The sequence below is a fragment of the Grammomys surdaster genome, unplaced genomic scaffold, assembly GCF_004785775.1.
Source record: "Grammomys surdaster isolate TR1022 unplaced genomic scaffold, NIH_TR_1.0 127, whole genome shotgun sequence".
NCBI classification, from domain to species: domain Eukaryota; kingdom Metazoa; phylum Chordata; class Mammalia; order Rodentia; family Muridae; genus Grammomys; species Grammomys surdaster.
In genome coordinates, this window is record NW_021604585.1 from 10,618,671 (window position 1) to 10,639,172 (window position 20,502).

The 20,502-nt window shown below is 43.0% G+C and overlaps 1 protein-coding gene across 1 annotated transcript in view; it reads right to left on the reverse strand.

Annotated features, from left to right (window-relative positions):
- Nucleotides 1-20,502, reverse strand: part of Slc8a3 (solute carrier family 8 member A3) — a 127,894-nt gene that overhangs the window by 105,498 nt on the left and 1,894 nt on the right. Inside the window, exon 2 of the mRNA XM_028789276.1 lies at nucleotides 3,300-5,144. Within this exon, the coding sequence (XP_028645109.1) occupies nucleotides 3,300-5,083 (1,784 nt within the window). The 5' untranslated portion in view covers nucleotides 5,084-5,144. The remainder of the gene's footprint in view (nucleotides 1-3,299; nucleotides 5,145-20,502) is intronic.

Sequence of the window (20,502 nt, forward strand, 5' to 3'; positions counted from 1 at the left end):
GATTATCCATTATGTAGCTACAGGCAACTGACCTGTGCAAGAGACGGTGTCAAGTCAATGGCTGACCTTTACGTATAATAGTTCAGACTGATCAGCATGTTTTTATAAAATGAAATTTTCCAGAATAAATAAGCTTTATTTTTAGCCTTAAAGTCTTCTTTAATTCGGTGTAAGTTCGTTTATATTAGCAAATGAAATAAAGGGTTTCATTGTGACATTTTCATAATATAGATCATGATTGTATTTTGCCCAGATTTGTCAGCCCAGAGCCATCTCTCAACCCTCCTCCAAATTTCTGCTGGTTCTTTTCTCTCCCCACTTTCATACTGCTGACTTCTTCCTTGTACACTCTGTGTGTGGTGGAGGTAAGAATACAGCTCCTATGAATGACATGCTACCTGAGAATATTTGTGTGATGTTAGTTGGCAAAATCCTCAAAGCATTCAATTCTTGCAAAAAGCTCTTCAATGGCATAGAATCTATGTATGTGGGGCTTGCTGGATTTGAAAATCAAACAGCCTATATTCAGCTATGAAGTACACACTACTGGCTTTGTGCCAGGACTTTAGACTGTATTTAGAAGTACAGCTTAATTCCTCATTTAAAAAAAGTAAGAAGAAAACATCTTGAATAATCAGTCTGCTACCTTCTTCATGGGACTGGGGGAAACCTAGCCAAAGGTGTGCACATATGCTCCATACAGTAAACCTCTAGGAGTGTGATGGCAAGACTGGACCAAGAAGAATCCTCACTCACTGGTCTGGTTTTGTTTAGCATCCCTTGCCTTTATTCTTGGGAATGAATGAGGAAACTTTGACCTTAGGAGTCAGAAGAGTCCAGAGAAGAGAGCCTTTTATTAAAACACAAAAACTCCATTGGCTCAGGATCTTACTCCCTGAACAGTTTCAAGGTGAGCTGAGAGATTAAAAATAGTTCATGCTATATTATTATTATTCCTAGTTAAGACATTAGTCACATAATACTCCAAGATCTGCACTCTCAAAACAACTTTCACATCCAAATTGTCATATTCTTTCCAAAACTAACATTTTACTGAGGAGTAAAAATAAAACAGAGATGCCCAAAGCAGATGGGATGTTAACTCGGTAGCTTCTAACATCCCCTCCATCCTCAGCTTCCTGTTGTATCTAATGTGATATTTCTGTTGTATCTGATGTGATATTAGGAACCACTTTCACTCTCCGAGTTCAGCTTTATAATTTGTAAAATGAGAGGTCAAATATCTTCCAGCTATAGCATATAATTTGGTTGTAACATGTACAGCACAGCCAATACTGTGTTCTTCCTTGAAGGAGGCCTCTGCTACTCAATTATAGTTGATCCTGCTATTTGCCCATTTGAATATTCCCAGAGGAACTCTGTCCCATCCCCAAAGGTCTATGAGTTGGAACAAGCTGTGATTTTACAGAAGCATGTGTGAGCCTGAGATACACAATGAGTGAAATTAGCACTCAGGCAAAAAACGTATCTCCAAGAGGTTTTGTTACTGTTTGCTGTGGACTCACATGCTTTGTATAGTTCTATAGGGATAGGCATAAAACTGGGATTCTTCTGGATCATGAAGATATCAGTTGTATCTATCACAAAATGCCAAGGGTTCATTGTAATACAATGTGTAATATTGTCACACACCAATCAATCCCACTTCCATCACTACTATGTCCTTAATGAAGGTTCCTTAACACTTGAGCATTGTGCTATGCTAACAAATGATTATCCTTGCCAGAAAAAAAAAATGACTAAACAGTGTTCTAACAAATTAATTTGTCAACAGTTTTTCCCCTTCAGGAGGCAGTATTCCCCCACCCTACTCTTTTAGCAACTGAGAATATGACCCACACTCAATGCCTATGTTTGGGTTCGGAAGATTTTAGAATGGAAAAGAAGTCTATGATAAACTCACCCTGCTTCCAGGCCAGGAAAGTATTGTTATTTTTACTCTTTATATGAGAGGGTTTCCTTTTAGAGTTACTAAGTGACTTGTCCAAAGTCAGAAGAGATTGGAAAATACAGCAACAGAATTCCTTGGCTCATCCAGCTGTTTCCAGAAGAACCAAGACTTTTAGAGTGTTGTCCCATGGCTAGACCCAAGAAGAAATGGTTCAATAGCACTTTTCCTGGGGCCTATGGACATTCTCCAACCCCCTTTTCCAGGAGTTTCTTCTCTCTCTTCCCTTCTGTTTTCTGAATGATTCAGTGCCCCACAAGGAGAAGCTACAGGTCAATGGGACAATTTTCATCCCCCTTTCTCTTTCTCACACCATCTCCTGCCTATAGAACAGCAGGTATCCTGAGATGGATCCCTTTCTCACTGGCATCCTCTTAAGCTTCTGTGAAAAGCTGACTCTACCATAAGCTAAGAAAGCCATTCTTCCCACCCCCGCCATGCTACCTATACAAGCCCAGGACAGAATACCCATTTGCAAGAAGGATCAGTGAGAAGGGATGACCGAAGCTGTCTCTTGGGTTCTGATGGGTTGAATGGAGCAACGAGTGGTGAAATACTTCAGAGAAGCTCTCAACTGTGAAACAGAAGATGTATTTTCTCCCACAAATCTCCCTCACCGCACAGCCAAAAGTTGGAGCTTATACTTAAGCCAAGGGGCAAAAGACAGTGGTCATCAAAGTTCTCCTTCTCTATGACACTCGCAGTACTCTGGTCATATTGACTTGCCTCATTCGAGTTAGACAAGCCTTGTTCCACAAAATAGTATATTTAAAGACATTGCCAAGTTTGAATCAAATTTTCCAGTCTCCTAATGGGAAGAGTAGAGTCTGGAATCTGGCTATGCAATACACCTGCAACATGGTACTGAGAGTAAATCAGCCAACGCCAATTGTTTCCTTAAGGATGACCAGACTACTACAGTCCTGGAATAGTAAGTTTCCAAACTCATAACCTTTGGTATGGAAGAGGGAGACAAGAGAAGTCTGTATTTCCCAACTCTTGTTCTGTCATAAACATTATTCAAGGTCTTACAAAACCTTCTGACACTTCACACCTCTACCATCCATCATTTTGAATGTCAATGGACAAAACACTCTGTGTCCTGAGATCTGAACAAAGCATCCAGAAACAATTTAGAAAGAGAAAACTGAAGAAGGGCTTGGAAGCATGGCCTGTCCAGTAGCGTCTGCTGATCCCTCATACCTGTGATGAAAGCAAAGTTTGAGATTAACACAAATACCAAGGAGCACTGTAAGGAGTAGTGCTGAAGAACAGAGAGAGATAACGCGGGATGGGCTATGGGAGAATGAAATACAGAAAAGTTACTTACACTGTTTCATCATTCTTGAACTCCAGTTCCCCATATGTATCTTCAAAGTCCTCACCACCACCCTTAGCTGTCCCTTCTACTGTCCTAAAAGGGACGATGACTGTGCCCCGGGCACCTGATGTCCTCAAAACCTTGACTTCCATAACACCAATACTTTCACTGACATGAATGGTATCACATTCAAAAGTGAAAATTCCTGCATGGTCATCATCCAAGATGGTTACTGTGGCCACACAAGGGGAGGCCAAGACAGCCCGTGGCAAAGGAAGACTATTGAGTATTGCTGGGGGCATCCCCTCCTCCAGCTGTTCCTCTTCAACACGGACATTGCTCAGCCTCACAAAGAAGTGTTCATCCTCCTCAAAAATGTCATCATCAATGATCCCCACAGAGAACTCCTTCTGGGTCTCTCCTGGCTTCAGAACCACGGTGCCTTCTGTGAACTCATAGTCAGCTCCTGCATTGGCAGACCCGTCCTCTGTTTTGTAGTCCACGTACATGGTCTTGGATATATCTCCCCCTTTTCTCACCACAGTCAGGAGGACAGCTCCACAGTTCTCCAGGCATTGGTAAGAACATGGGTCAAAGAAGACCTTAGAGGCGAAGTCCTCGGGCTCATCAGTATGCACCTCGCTCATGCTGGAGGTCTTCTTGGCTTGCTCGGCTGCATGTTTCTTAAGTATATTGCCCGCACCAGTCATCATTCGGGTGGCTTGGATGCGGTAGAAAGCACGGCTCTTCTGTTGGTGGGAAAGAGCATAGTAATTGGCCATCTCCACCAGCTGATCTAAGTCCTTTTCTGGGTGTTTTTGTTTCAGATCCTTAAGAATCCGGATCATTTCCCTGCGAGATTCATCTACCTCCTTTCCTTCCAAGGGTATAAGGTTCCCATCTAGGAAGTGAGAATTCATCATTTTGCCATCCATCTCAATGCCCTTAGGGTGGTCACCCTCTGTCTCAATGATAATTCCTCGGTGTTTATCTGTGCGGTATTTTTTGTGCATGTATTTGTAGAAGAGCAGTCGCTTATCTGCCACCCAAGCCAGCAGGACACACACTGGAAAGAAGAAGAGAGTAAGGAGGCCTTCCCAAACCTGGACCACACCAGGAGAGAAGACTGCCAGGATCATATAGAGCCAAATATAGGCAAAGATGCTCCAAGCAGCCGTGACGAAGAAGACGCGAAGGTGCTTGATCTTGCGAGTCTCCCCATCTGGGATCACATAGACACAGATGCCAATGATGATGAACATGTTGAAGGCTGCACTGCCAACGATGGTAGATGGTCCCAGATCACCAGCAATGAACCCGTGACCACACACCTCAATTAAAGACAGGAGAATCTCTGGAGCAGAAGAGCCCAGGGCCATCAGGGTCAGATTGGAGACAGTTTCATTCCATATCCGAATTGTAGTTGTGCTAGTCTCTCCATTGGGCTTCTTGATGGTCACTTCCCTCTCTTGGGACGTAATGACTTCAATAGATGCCATGAATCGGTCAGCAATGATAGACACCCCAAGAAACATGTATATTAGGGCCACAAAATAGACAATGACCCTGGCAATCTTGTCCCCAAGGGAAGGGTTCTCTGGATACCAGATTGGCAAGATGACACCCTCCTTGCAGTCCGATGACCCTGAACAGGATTCATTGTTCCGCCCTGCACTGGGAACATCCCCTGAGTCACCAGCCTCTGCTCGAAGACCATTCAGGAAGAGCACAAAAGTAATCAGCCCAAAATGGAGGAAGGCAGAGGTGGGAGGCTGCAGCCGTAACCACGCCATACACAAGACTTAGGTTCTGGCTCCACCACAGCACCAACGGTCCTCCCAACAGGCCTGAGACCTAGAAAAAAAATCAGAGAGGCAGGAAAAGGCATGAGAAAAAACAGAGGGGCAACAATTGGCAGGTTCCCACCAACACAAATGGATGGTTCACCTAGATTGACATATGGCACTGACATATGGGGCCGTCTCTCACTGGAAAATAGATGTCAATGGGAGACACAAATAGCTTCTCTGTCCTCAAAAACCATCTGGTGGAGATTCAGTTGAAGAATGGTTTGAAATAGCTGGCAAGACTAGGGACAGGAATCCAAGTGATACCTCCTAGTCCTGAGTTGTAGCTCCGTTGTCTTTAATCAACTTAAAATGGATGCTTATTCCCTGCCTTCCTTCCCATTTGCACTGTTGCTAGAAATTTCAGTCTTCTATGCTCTGCGTTCATACTCAAGAACCTTGCACAACTCAGGTGTGCAAGCATACATGCTAAATTGAGTACATTATTCATGGGCTGGTTCTTGGTATAGCACACCTTGCTCTGGGTGTGATTGAGTTCTTATGGATGAAAGGTCCTTCCTCAAATAAGAAACTTCTGGAGGCAGCCAGGAGTTCTGAGGCTTCCTGTAAAAAATAATAAAATTGATTTCACAGTGAATGTTGCAATGTGTACCTCAGCCACTGTCCACTGTGCCGTTTGGACTCTCCTACTGTTAAAGCCTGTTTAGAACAGGCAAACAGTATCATTCAGCCACTGAACCCCACATGAAAACATGGGAGGGGCCAAGAAGTAGAGATTGTTACAAATAAAACACATAAATGGTTCTCATATATAGTTTTTTAAAGACTTGAGGTGAATCTGGGAATGACATACAGCTTCATCAGTTGGGCTCGAAGAACGAAACAGTGACTGTGCACAGAAGTGACCAGAAGGACATTCATTATTTTCAGTTGAGGCTATAAACTTCTGATTATTCGAAGTTATACGACATTTCACTTACTGACTCACTCTGACAGAATAGGAATGAAAACCAAGCAATCGTTTTTTATAAACAAGCTGCCACTTTCCCCTCCACTGGAATCCTACGGAATGTAACTAGTAATGCAGGGCCATGGACTTCTGTTTGTGCAGTACCTTAAAGGTGTCAAGGTCCCTATTGTCCCCATTGGCTATTCTTTTTTCACTGGTTCTCATTTCTGAGAGCAAAGCCTTCCCCCCATGGCACCCTGTCTACCATTTACTTGTGAGAGATACCAGATGCTGTTAGTCTGTAAACATTCCTCTCCATCCCTCTCTGTAGGCAGTCCAGCACTAAGTCCTATCAGCTCTCTTCCCAATCTTAACCACCACCATCATGTCCAAGCCACCACTGCTCCTCATCCCATGGACCTGCTGCAGTAGCCTTCCAACTAAAAGCCCCACTTCAACTCTTGCCAGAGACTAAATTTCAATTCTACTTTCCTTACTCCATTGTAGTAATTTTGGGATTCTGGGACTTGAACTTAGGACCCTACATATGCTAGACAAGTACTCTACCACTGAGCAATATTCCCAGTCAGCCATAGTAAGAAAGAAAGAAAGAAAGAAAGAAAGAAAGAAAGAAAGAAAGAAAGAAAGAAAGAAAGAAAGGAAGGAAGGAAGGAAGAAAGAAAGAAAGAAAGAAAGAAAGAAAGAAAGAAAGAACCCAACCAAACAACCTCACACAAACAAAACAAAATACAGATGTAAACATATCACTCCCCTAGTTGAAGCCCCTTCATGGTTCTCTTCTTGCTCTTGATATAAATCCTTGACTCCCTGCTGTGACAAGCCAAGCTGCTTCTTTCATTATCTTCCCAGTTCATCCCCTCTTACTCTCTCACTACATTTATAATGTCCTTCCTTCATTTCACCCTGATTAGACAGGGTAGCGTCTGCCTCAGAAGTTTTGCCCATGCTGTTATTCAGACTTGAAAGGAGACTCTCTTCTTTGTACCTTCCAATCACAGCAACGCCCTGTATCAACTAAGTGTCACTTTCTGAAACAAACAATAACTTCCTCTCATTGATAAAACCGGGTGGGTTTTTTTCCCATTATTTACTCTCATTGGATTCTTTCCCTTGATGACATTTCAGATTCTTTGAAATTTTATTTTTCTTTTTATTATTAGATGAGTTATATCTTATCCATTAAGCTGAGATGACGTAAGAACAGGGCTGTGTCTCTCCTATTTACTGTGGAATCCTAAGTAAATGCTAGCAGTATTCAGTAAATGTGTGCTTTTGAAATGAATAAATGTAGCTACCAAAAAAGCTTCCTGAGAGATCAATCAGCCTTCTTCAAAAACTATTTTATGATCTAAATTATAGCTAATTTCTTTGGGAATATATAAAGATCTCATAGACAAATCATTATTCAATTTTAGAGGTTGTATAGGTTCTCTTTAAATTTCCAAAACTCAGACTCAGTATCCAGTGCATACTATTAACTACAAAGGTCTTCCTTCCAAGGAGCTATGGATTAACTCCCCTTTATACTGCCCAGGACAGCAGCCAAATGCTGAGGGTCATACTAGTCCAGAAACTGGTCCTCACAACAGTGGCTTGGGGCCTCTACCCTTGGCCTTACTCAGAAGATAAAGGGGTCATGAAATGACCATGGAGGAGCAGAGTGCTTGAAGATGTTCATCATCACAATTCAAAGGTTAAAAATTGTCTTTGGGGGCTGGAATGTGCAGAGATCCCAATCACAAGTCTGACACTCATTCACCCTTGGGAAATATGGACAGAAGAAAATCTTGGTTTCTTGCCTCTACTTTCAAAACTCTTGACTTAATGAAATTCTCATCCTCATTAAGGAAGAGATGGAGCTGAAGCAGCTTTTGAATCAAGACCCCATAGTGACAGAAGGTTCCATCCCCAAGCAAGTAGGCATCCTCAGGTAAGAAAGGACACAGGGCATCATAGTGGTAGTTATGCTGACCAACAGGGTAGGGCAAGGACCTTATCTCTTCTAAGAATGAAGCCAGAGACTTAAGCGGGCCCTGTAGACACACTGTGGTGCCAGGTTTTCGTGGGGGAAAGACTGTCTCTGGGCCAGAATCAGAAGATGTTTCCTTGAGAAAACATGCTGGAGGCAAGAACAAACAGAAAAGACAGAAAGGAAACTGGCTAGTAAGCATCTGACCAGTGTTTGGAGTTGAAGGCAGAAAATACTTTGAGTGCCTACTAGCTCTTTTTGGTCCCACCACAAAGTAGATTCTGGCTGTGATACTGTTAGACTTAAGGGGACCACTCCAATGGCCAAGGCAATCTTTTTTTTTTTTTAATGTCATGGGTCTAGGTCAAAACACAAACTGAGACAGATTCTAACCTGCTAGGGTATCTCCTTACCCTCTTAAAGACCCAGACTCAGGAATAGGACTTAACTTGAAAAAGAGATTAACAGTAATTGCTATTTAAAAGCATTTACTACACATATCATGCTACCTTTAGTATTTATGAGAACCCTATACAGTTAGTAATATTTTTATTTTTATATTTTGGAGAAAAGTGAGTCTTTTTAAAACCATTTACTCAAAGTATAAGACAAAAAAAATCATTAATAGAGCTCAAACACACAGGGAAATGGAATACAATGTACTGTTTTGATCACTCAATATTACCAAAATGGCCCAGTTTGGTAAATGGTAAATGGGAACACTGATGGCACCAGTCGGCTTCCAGTCTGGTACGGACTCAGGAGTGACATGAGCTCTAGAGCAACATGGCTGTGTCATTGTTCCCACATAGAAGATACTAACCATTTGACAGGGCTTCTGAGTCCCCAGGCTTACAGGACTACGCCGGCTGCCTGCTCCTACACCCACCCAAATATTTTTCTTCTCATCATTCGGCTTGACAAATATTGACAAAAGTCTGCCATTTGCCACTACATACCAGTGGGTAAAATGAAAAATGAGACACACTGTCTGCCCACAAAGGTACACTTGAGTGGGAGAAGAAAGACATGAACATAGACAGCGTTCTTACGAATGTAGGCAAAAGCCAGAATGCTGTGGACACTCGGGGGTGGTGGTGGTGGTGGTGGTGCTGAGCCATCTTGGGATTCAGGGAGGTGGTTCTGAAGGAGATGATCCCTGAAATAGGTCTTCAAGCATGAGTGAGCTTTAAAAAAAGAGAAAGAGAAGAAAAGAAAGAAGGAAGGACCATGCCTGTTAAAGAGAAAGGCCCAGGAAAAGACACAGAGACTCACGGAAGACTGCTGTGTGCTTTGGATTACAAGGAATACAGTGTGGGGAAGAGCCAGAAGAAGTCGATGGCAGGAAAGAGTGCATTCCCCACAGGGTTTCTATGGTAGGCCTTAGGCCAAGAAAATGGGATTTTATTCTAAGACGAGGAAAACCAATGACGGGATTTTAAAAAGGAGAATGACATGGTCTGATTTATATTTCAAAAAAAAAAAACATTTCCCCAAAACCTTAGGATGGCTATAGGAGAGGAGTCATTCACTATACATCCTGGGACAGAGCAGATGCAGATGAAAAAGAAACTGTGGTCTATTCAACATAGAGTGACCCTCTGCCCCCATTGTGCTCCCTCAGCAGAATGTATGTCCTGGCTCTGTCATGACCTCTTGTCTGTTTCCCGGCTTATTTTCCTAATGTGCTGTCCCATAAGCTGTCCCATAACCCCTTGGGCCTTCTGCAAGGTGTCTGTGTCCTCAGCAGTGGCTCTTGACATCTTTTAATATCAAAGGCAAATTTAATTAAAATCACTGTTCCTCTGCCTTTCCAGATCATTAATAAAACAATGCCACCAGGCCAGACTGAACAATTCTCCCTCCTGCTACGCCCTCCACTTTCTCCAATGGGAACAGAGCTTAGGGCCTGTCACCAGCCTCGTAGAGTCATCCTGCTCTGCTTCTAAATCTGGGCCCCTGCACAGGCGTCACAGCCAATTTACATTAAACCTATAGATGCAGCCAGCCTGCACTTGCTCTGACATGCCATCTGGGTACAGGCATGTTGCAACGCTTCCTGTGTTTCCTCTGCCCACCTTGGGGCATGGGCAGCATTTGTGTAGAGTCCTTGCCTCAAAGAAAGACACCCTGAAAAATGCAGCCACTCAACTCCCTCTTCTGTCTAAGGAGTATGACAGATAGCTGTGTCTTCTAATGCTTAGATAGCCTGGCTGACACAATCGAGCCTGGATCCATGGAGGAAAACATAATGATACTCAATGCTTTCCCTGCATTATTATTTCTCCTAGTCTTCCCAGGGAAGAAGGCTTTATCAGATTCATTTTACAGAAGTCACATTGGAGCTCAGAAAGGCTAAGTAATTTGACCAAGATCGTAGTTACTAAGGAGAAATGTAGGCATCTGAATTTTGGAAGTCTGTTTCTGGAACATATGATGTTGGGTCCTAGCTTTAGGAATCATTTTGAGCAAGAACCCAGATAGAACAAAACGAATCTTTCTGGATGCAGAGGCTTCCCCCACAAGCCTGGAGGTTCTACATGCCCAAGGGAGGCAGCTTGGAGGAATAGAAAGTCTGAATTTGAAAGCAGAAAGCAAGATTGATTCCTAGCTGTATCTCAGTGAATTCGAGACCCTGGAAAGTCCACGGTACTGTCAGGGCAATACCTGAGTCATCTATAAAACTCAGGTTGGGTTTGATAGCCATTACCGCTATTTAACTCAAAGATGCTTTGATCATTGGGAAGGTATACATTAAAGTGAGATTGGCCCACTGCAGTGGAAGAGACAGGATTGGAGTTTAGACTTCCAAAGAGGAGGCAAAGCATAAAGACTAAGCTAAGGGATGGTGGTAGGAAAAGAAGGCCAAGAAAAGGTCAAGGAGAGTCTTCATTCTGGATTTACCAAAAGCCTCTTGGATTGAGTCCATTTTGTAAGCAACTGTTCTTTGTCAATTGCTCAGACACTGTGCTAGTGGTTGGGGTACAGCCATGAATGAGTATATAATTTATATCAAGCCTTATAGAGTTTATCTTCTGATGAAAGACGGAGATAAACAAAAATCAGAATTGATTATAGCCATATTCTGGGAAATCATTAATACTCTTTCTTTATTCTGCTCTGAACACACAGGTAGGTGGCTCTATAGTGAAAGCATGGGGAATGGCTGAAGTGCAGTAGAGATTTAAAATAATGTGGATAACCTCACAGCCACACAGGGAGCGGTACTGCACAGTTCTTCCTTCTCTGATCTCATGAAAATGTGTCATCTTTCGCCTTCTCTTGACCTTCTCACGCTTTAATGACACCTGAACTGTATGATGATGTAATGGAACCCTTTAGACAATCTTCCAGGAAACCCCGCATGCAAGAAAAGAAAGTCCATGAACAGAGCAGAGCTTTCGTCTTCTTATACTATATATGAATCATGAACCTTAAAGGGACGATTAAAAAGTGATCACATGCATCCACTAAGAACATACTCAATGCCTGGCACGGTGCTAGGAACTTTTGTATCTTCTTTTTAACACCTCACAGTGCCACAATGAGACGGGCATCATTCTGCGTTTTAGAAATGAAGCTATGAGAGCTCAGTGATTTGATAACTCACAAGAGATCCATTAGCCGACCATGTGCCACATCTGAGCTTTTAAACTCAGTATGTCAAATGCAGAGTCTGTTTCTAACCTCCAGGGAATGAGAAGATGGTGGAATAGTGTACCAACCTAGGTCTCAAGACACTCTGCTTCTTCTGGGAAGCATTCCCTAATGATGTCCTTCCCTTTACTTTAAAAATGACTTATTTGTTTTGTTAAGACTTTGATTAGCACAGAAGCATGCTTACATTATCTTGAGATTATCCCTGTATGGGCACAATGTCTACATTTTTCTGGAAGTTCCATGAGGAATTAGAACTCAACTCAGAGAAGATTTTGTTGTTTAACTTTTTTTTAAAAAAAAAGTGTTCATTTTTTGCATGTATGAGTACTTTGTCTACATGTGTGTATGTGCATTACCTGCATGAAGTACCTATGAAGGCCAGAAGAGGGCATCAGATTCCTTGTTACTGGAATGTTAGACAGCTCTAACCTGCCGTGTAGGTACTGGAAACCAAATCCTCTGCAGAAGTAACCAGAGCCATTAATTACTGAGCAATCTATCCATCCTGTTCTCAATGAAAATCTACTAATAGGGGCTAAGATGTTGAACCTTGATATCCTTTGTCACTATAAAATTCCATGATTCAAAGATACATTATAATTTATTAATTTCACAAAATCTGGATAATCTGGTGCATGACCAATGACAAGAACAGTCCAGAGACTTGTGAGGAGTGGGGCCTCTGCTTAGGTTAACTCTGCTTTCCTGTTAATGGATCTACACCTTTGCATAGTCCTCCCGCAACTGCAGACCATGGTTTAAGTAAGCCTACATTCTAGAGACGTCAGCATCAGAATAACTTTTGAGCCCTGAAAGTGTAGAAACATAGATTCAACCTCAGCTCTAAGTTTAGGCTTCCTAGTAGTAGAGCCCAGATATTAGTGTTTTTATAAAGTTCCCCCATTGATCTTTGAGATACTGCTAAGTCTGAGAGTCTTAAGTAAGAAAACCAGAAGAAATGTCTTTAAAAAGATTTTCATAAGAAAATCTTAAGAAAAAAAATATGTATCTCAGAGATTTCAACCATTAAGGATTTTCTTGGACCAGGAGGACTTCCACTGCATCATGAGTCGATCTACAGGTAAGTGCAGTAAAGTCTTGCTGTGTAGTGGGCAAGCATCTGACCTTCATGGACTCTTACTCGCTTTCATGCTTTGACAAGGACAGTATTCTTCATCTACATAAGGTATTTTCCCTTTGCTGCTCTCTCTAAACTTGCCGTTTTATACTTTTCTTGGAGATATTTAAAAATAGAGTTCTCTTATCTTCACAGGAAAGGGATGCTGTTCACTTGTTTACAGCAAAAAGTATTTCTAGTTATGTTTCCTTTTAGAAGTAACAACACAGGTCATCTCTCGATTTTGTGATCTTTTGGATCATTCATTCACTCACAAACTCATGCTTGTATGCAGCTTAGTTGTGTGACACAGGCTGGCTTATTGTGAAAAGATTAAACCTTTGTTCTAAATTTATTTCTCCCTGCCCACAAACGAAAAAGAAAAGTAAGTTCTAAGAGAGCTTAGGGATTTTTATATGAGATTTCTGTATCCACATTTCCTAAATTAGTGTCTAGCATATAGTGGATGCTTAGTACAGATTTATTGAATGGGTGTGCAAAAAACTTAGTAAGAGTCATATCCACTGATTTCCCCAACCCTTGGCAATGTTCAACTGGAGGTTGGAGAACCATCTGTCAGGGATGCTGTGAACAAAGATTTCCAAGTTTGAGTAATATGAACAAAAATTTAATCCTTCTTAAGAAGCACACACTGCATTGGAGCAAAGTAACAGAAAACTGAGTAATTAGGACAAAGCAAGTATTATACTTGGGAATACATACAATCATGTGTCAAGAAAATTTGAAGAGGGGCTCAAGAGGTGGCTCAGTGGTTAAGAAAATTTGAAGAAGAAAGGGTTAGAATGGTATGGGATGACTGGAACCAGCTTCATGACCCAGCTAACATTGTATCTATGACTTGAAAACTGAACGGGGGATAACTAGGTGAAAGCCAGTGTGCTGTCAACATGGGCAGTAGGAATTCCATGCTAGAACAAAGGTGTGGAAGCCTGAACAAGCTCTGTGCGTTTAGAGAAGGGCAGAGAATGTGAAAACAGCTATGGAAGTAGATGGGGTACCTCTAGAATCCTTGAATGCCTGGCCAAAGAATTTGGGCATCACCTTGGAGAATATGAGAAGCAATATAGTCTGAAAATGTTTTAATCAGAGGAGGGATAGGATTAGTGTTTTCTTTTAGACAAGCAATCTTCAGCGGTAGCAGCATGGAAACTCCATGAATAGACAAAATCATGGCCAATTTAGACTCTCTCAGCACTAGGTGGGAGAGGGAAAAGAACCAGATGCTGAGGAAGACATAGGCTTCAGAGCTACCTAAGTAGAATCAGTCTTAGAGATACACTAGTGGGAGAGTGCCTGCCCCCTTCCTCAATGAGCTAACAGAAGTGTACATGAGATCAGTATCTAAATTCAAGCAAAAGGCCCAGGAACTTATTGGGGACATCAGAGAAGGGGCGGGGTTGTATATCCCCTGTCTATCAAAAATAAGAATGTAGTTCATGTAGAAGGAACTAAATCTATGGAATGTATCCCTCCTAGGAAGTAGTGCTAGGAGGAATTTTTTTAAAAAATACAAAATGTTAAGATTAACTCAAAGCCAAGCTTGAGTATAAGAAAGCTTTATTCTGGTTATTGATTCATGGGTAGTGGTCGTGGTTTTGGTATCTGTTGAATATTTGTTGTGTGCCCATCACACTTGAAGGTTCTTTGAAGATCATGCTGACTGCATGTGTTCTCAGATATACTAAGTACAAATATGTGTCACACTCTGGTCTAACCTCTATCCAGTAAGAATTACATACCTTACCTTGCCTAACGATAGTATGACAGCTGCCAATCTTGTCCCATCCCTTATAATCTGCTTCCCACAAAACAAAAAAATTTCCCCCCTAAGGCAGGGTCTTACTGTGCAGCCCACACTGGCCTCAGATTTCCTAACTTGTTTTAGTCACCTGGTGCTGGGATTGTAGCCTACTGTCACCAAAACCAACCAGAAATGTCTTTTAAAACTATCTACTGGAGAGATCATGCAGTTCATTGCATCCCTGCTGTTCTGGAAATTTCTCTCTTTTATGAATTTTCCAACTTTGCTGCCTGTTGATATGCTTTAAACTCCACTAAGATAAGGTTATCTAATGTTTCTAGAAAAAGCTAACTATGGACATATCTACATATGTCACTTTTTTCATCTCATTCAGGTCTCAGATGCCACCTTCCTTGCCAAATTCTCCCTGTTCCTCCCATCTGAGCGTGGGCCCTTCTCCTGGACTCTTTGTCATATCATGTTTCATATCTTACGTGGCACATATCACTTTCTGAACACATCGTTGGTTCTGTCGATTTGTTTGTTGGCTTATCAAGGAATAAAAATTCTATCTGGGCAAGGAATGTGCCCTCTCCACTCACCACAGTGTTTCAGTCTGGGATAAGGAGGGCTCAGTAAGTACTTATTGAATGAATGAATGAATGAATGAATGATGACTATAAGATTAAGTAATTCAGAAACCATGTATATTGAGAGGAGATAGCTAATGCCCCTCTGAAAAAAATAGGGGAACCAATAGAACCACATGGTTTTGGAACATAATCTAAGTCCGAATCAGCAGCTTCCCCTCTGGACTCCAGTCCTCTCTCCTGCACCTCCTTCCAGAGTATGTAATAATGACAACCAATATTTAAACTGCATCATTTATTCAACAAATATTTAGCCAGCTGATGTGCCAAGAGTTTACAGAGGTCTCCTCTCTTGAATGATCTTGTTTTAGCTTTCTTGCAAGGGTAACCACACAGATGAAAAACACAGTCCACTGTGTTCAGTCAACTGCCAAGGTTTCTACACCAGTAAGTATGGAGCCCAAACCAGACCCTCCTCTGACTACATAAGTTTTGCACCAGGCCTGAAGGAGTATGTCAGATGAGGAAGGGCCAAGAAAAAGCAATCCCTGAACTGAAAGAACATTGGGGTAGAGGACAGATGTGTGAGAAACACAGCACACCCTAGAGCAGATGTTGCTTTCCTTCTTGTCTCTGGCTGTTTCAGAGAGTCTACCTCCAGACTCCAGTGTTGCCGTTACTCATGGAGAGAGTACTGACATCCTTCTGACTTGTGGTTGAGTGGCACAGGGAGGCTGAAAAACACAGTCCTTCCCTCAAGTTTTCTTTAGACGATTCTCCCAAAGCTTGATTCATCTTAATGCCATTTCATTTAGCTGAAGTTTTAAAATGTTGAAATACAGAATTCAATCATATCATTGTCTAAATGAGAGACAAATGGAGTCTGGCAAGCAGTCAGGGTCATCTCTCTGACATATAGTTGGGGGCTTCTCTCCTACAATAAACTCCAGTGGTGAAACTGCCTTTCACAGGAGCAACTTCTATATGCTGTCTGTGAAGCTGTGCTCTCTGTCTTAACTCCCTTCACGATTCCCTTTAAGTTTGCAACCTCCCCACCCCCACTTAGTTCCTTCTGAGGAGCAAAAAGGCACAAGAACAAGGTGGTTCTTCCTGCCTGAATAGCCAGGGAGTATGATAATGTTGGTAGTGTGGGGGGAGCTTATGGACGGCCCCAAGGCACTGTGTTTGTACCAGATTCTTAACAATTCACATAGGTTTTAATGTGTTCCCTGCCCCAGGGGGAAGAAGAGTTGAGGTTCAAATAGGATGGTTGGAGAATTTGGGGACCTAGAGCACTGCCAGTCATTTTGAGAAAGCCTTAAAGTATTACAATAGAAGACAACTAGGGACTGCACAGTGAGGACGATCAGCTAAGGTTCGCTGAGTATACACAAATCCTAAAACTAATGCACATCCTGTTATAGGCAATGCACAAGGAGCTGGTAATAAGGCATAGGTACAGGAAGGTAAAAGCACATGCTCTAGGAACATCCTGGCCACCAGGGCAGACTGCCCACAAATGATGGAGAAAAGGAAAACTGGGAAGGAGACAGATTCTTTGAGCAGAAGCAGATGAGAGACCATAGAAGAGCTCCAGCCACTAGAAGTCAAGCAAGGACAGTTCTAAGGCGCTAACAGTCAACGCCATCTGTTGGAGGTGAGTATGGTGTGAGAGAGCAAATGTTCACTATAATTGGAGGGTAAGAGGGCCGAGAGTAGAAGGTGGAGAACGGTGGGAAGTGATGAGCAATTGAAAGACAAGGAAATAGACTAACAGCTTCAATCATTTAATAACGGTAAGATAAGAGGATGCTGGGAAGGAAAAAGGGGACAGGTGGCACTCTGCTTAGAGTAGGATTTGTGGAGAGATAGTATTCTGTGTTAAAGGAGCAAGATATTCCAGATAAGAGAATGAGTCCAGTTTAGGAAGAGAGTGGCTGCTATCAGGAAAAGAAATGGAGGGCAGCGGTTCCTGGTCCTGAGAGTGACAGGGTAGAAAGAGGAGCTGAGTGGAACAGACTCAACACAGAGGAGGAATGTTGACTGCATCACTGTCTTCTCCTTTCTACGGGACACTGAGGCTCTCTTCTCTCAAGGGATCTAGAAAGTACCACCTGGTAATCAGGGTAGGATTAGCTTCTAGTCATACTTCCAGACCCAGTCTTTACATGACCTGGCACTTCTGTGCATCCAGGACCACCTTGTCAATCCAACTGTCAAGTATCTCTTGGCCTGTTCCATACAATGTCTAGGAGGAAATGAAGTCGTTTTCTTAGTAGGTGTGACTCTGTGAACGCTAGCCAAGTGCCCAGGATCCTGCAATTAGATTTATCCGTTCCTCATACAGTTCTTTAAAGAAATCTATCTTCATACACATGTGAAGTTTTAAATCTAGAAGTCTTGCTCCACAGTCTCTATAGATTTAATATAAATGTAAGTCCTTCTCATTCTCTCAGGCTCCTTCTGGGGGGCCTTGTATATCCTCAAAGACCTCTCCATTTCTCATAGTTCTGGTTTTGTCTTGTTCCGTGCTCAGGAAGTGTGTCTTACACATCTACAGCCATTTCCTCCTTCTGAGGCTTCTCTGGCCAGGGCTGGGTTTAGAATGTCTATACAAGACACATGAGCATATGTACAGTCAAACATAAGCCAACCTCATTCAAGAAAAGTAGTGGATCTTCTTCCTTGAAAGAACATTGTAGGCCCTGAGAGAGAAACTAGGAACTAGGGTCATAACCAACAGTATACGAATACTCAAGTTTGCGCGTGAAAACAGATAGAGGAAACCCTTTCTCCATCAGCCCACTTAGAGATCTACAGAAACTTCCCATTGGCTCTACATTCCAGTTTCAGCCAGCCTTTGCATATTGTATAAAACAATAATTTGATCCTTCACTTCTGAATGCCTCACTGGAAACATGCCATGCAATGCCTTAGCGTGGAGTGCAAGCCCTTCACAGCTTGACCCTACCTCTCTTTCTTCTCCCTGCTTTCAGCAAAGATAACTTGAACCCATCCTTCCTTTCTGGCTTAGCTGTTCCCTGAGCCTCAAGACTCCGAGGAGAGGTGATCATTTCTATTTACTTCTACTGCCCTGCCACTGCCCCTCGTGGGGCAGAAATCACTTTTTCCAGTAATTGCCTATCCACTGCTTGGTTGTGCTAGAATATTTGTCTATGAGGAATGGAACCATTTTATTTTGCTTGCCTCTCTACCTAGCTCTTGCCTGGCAGAGTTGGTGCTTGCTGGTTGCTTGCTTGTTTAATAAATGTCTCCCTGAGAGAACAAATGAATCCTTTCTCTTCCAGAGAAAATATTTCACCGGCTAGGCAAAACAGCTGGGCTTGAGTGAGAGGAATCTCCCTTCTCTACTTTTCAAACTTAGTAATGTGAAGAGAAACCAAGATGGTAACGTCTTCCAAATCCTGACTGTGAGCAATGGATGTGCCATGCAGGGTGAGAAACAATGACACACCATTGCCTATGGACAATGCCTATCACTGTGACCAGAGATTACACACCACCACCACCACCACCACCAACAACAACAACAACAACTACTACTACAAACTTCTGTACAGGATTAGAAGAAGGTTTCCGTAAGCGAATCTGACTGTCAGCTCATGGAGGGGCCTAGTGTAAAGGGATTTTATTTGTATAGTACTACAGATTAAATAAACACCCTAATCAGGTGGTTTACCATTGAGCTAATTCACCATTCACCTTGTCTTTCCCACAAACACCAAATTTTTTGTTGTTGTCAAAGATAGGAACTCACTTGATTGCCCAGACAGGCTTTGAATTTATAATCCTCCTGCTGAGATTACAGACCTTTGCTGCCAGGCCTAGCTTGATTTTACAAACAGAACAAAGAAAACAGCAGCAAAACAGAGTTGGTACTTCTCTCCCTTCTCCTACAGGGAGTAGAAGACACCCACCCCCACCTAGGAGAAGCTGTAACAAATCGCTCTGATTCCATTAGTTTAACCAAATAATTACCAAGTGCCTGCCCTATGCAGGACACAGGATAGGCCCAGGGGATACAGTGTGGATAAAAGCAAGCCTTCTTTTCTCTCTCCCTGGAGCTCATTGTCCAGAGCTGTGCTGCCTCCGCCTCCCTCCCCAACCCCCATCGCTCAGAAACATCGGTAAAATTCAGTTGCATCTTAGATCGCTTCAAAGTTGTGGGTTCAGATTATGCGTGTACGAAATAAGGAAATCTAGCCTGGTCAGAGAAGGAATGGAAAGCTTTCTTGGGTCAGGAATGTTACCAGCTGGTGGGGGAAGAACAATAAGTATTCCAAGTAGAGGGACTTGCACCGTGGCCTTCTGGTCTTCAAGTAAAGAAAGAACCTCTGCAGTCAAGTCTCAGTTTTGCAGGGTCTGCTCAGGCTCCTTAAAAACACACACGCACACGCACACGCACACGCACAGTTCATTATTTAAAGAAACTTGTGTGATGCAGTGCGGACCTCAGCGACCAGTCCCCCATCCAGTCACCAAAAGCTCTGGTCATTAACCATCCTCTTTTGCAACACTGCAAGGCTTGAATGTAGTGGCAGCTTCCTCTCAGTTAGATGAGCCAGCCAGAGACTGCGGGGGGGGGGGGGGGGGGGGGGGGGCCAGCAGGAGGTCACTGGCTCCTACTGATCCCCCCCCCCATTTCAGGAAAAGCATGGCGCAGCCGCTATATTTGAAAACTCGAGGTAAACAAGAGCACAGCTCAAATGGATGGGGCACAACAGCTGTGGAAGATTAATCACACGAGCTGCTGCAAGTCACCAGGTCGCTGGAGGCCTGCAGGCTTCCCTTTTGGTACCCCACCAGAAGACCGGATATGCTCCCATTCTGTATCCACAGCCCTCCCCCGTTTGGGGGTTTCTTGACCACCTAGGAGCTGGGCACCTGGTACCCAGCTGCAGCCTACATTTCTGATAAATTGCACCCAATCTCAATCTTTCTGCCTGGGAAACCTTAGCACCAAACGTTCAGATGCTCGTTAATTGCCAAAAGAGAAAGAGAAAGAGAGGGAGGGGATAGGAGGCAAGCAGTGAGTGAGGAAATTTACAGCACTGCATTAAAGGCGTTTGTTCTATTTGCCCCCCCCCCGGTTAAAAATAAAACACAACGAATGAAAAAGAAAAACTACCTCCTTCCCTGAAACCCCTCTAGCAAATCGTTTTTCATCCTCTGCCCCAGTGTGGCTCAGGTCCTCAGGGCAGGTCAGCCAGGGCCTGCTGAAGCAGCCTGGCCTTTAAATGAGGGCTCCTGCCTGGTGGGGGAGTGGGGGAGGGAGGGAGGGAGGGAGGGAGGGAGGGAGAGAGAGAGAGAGAGAG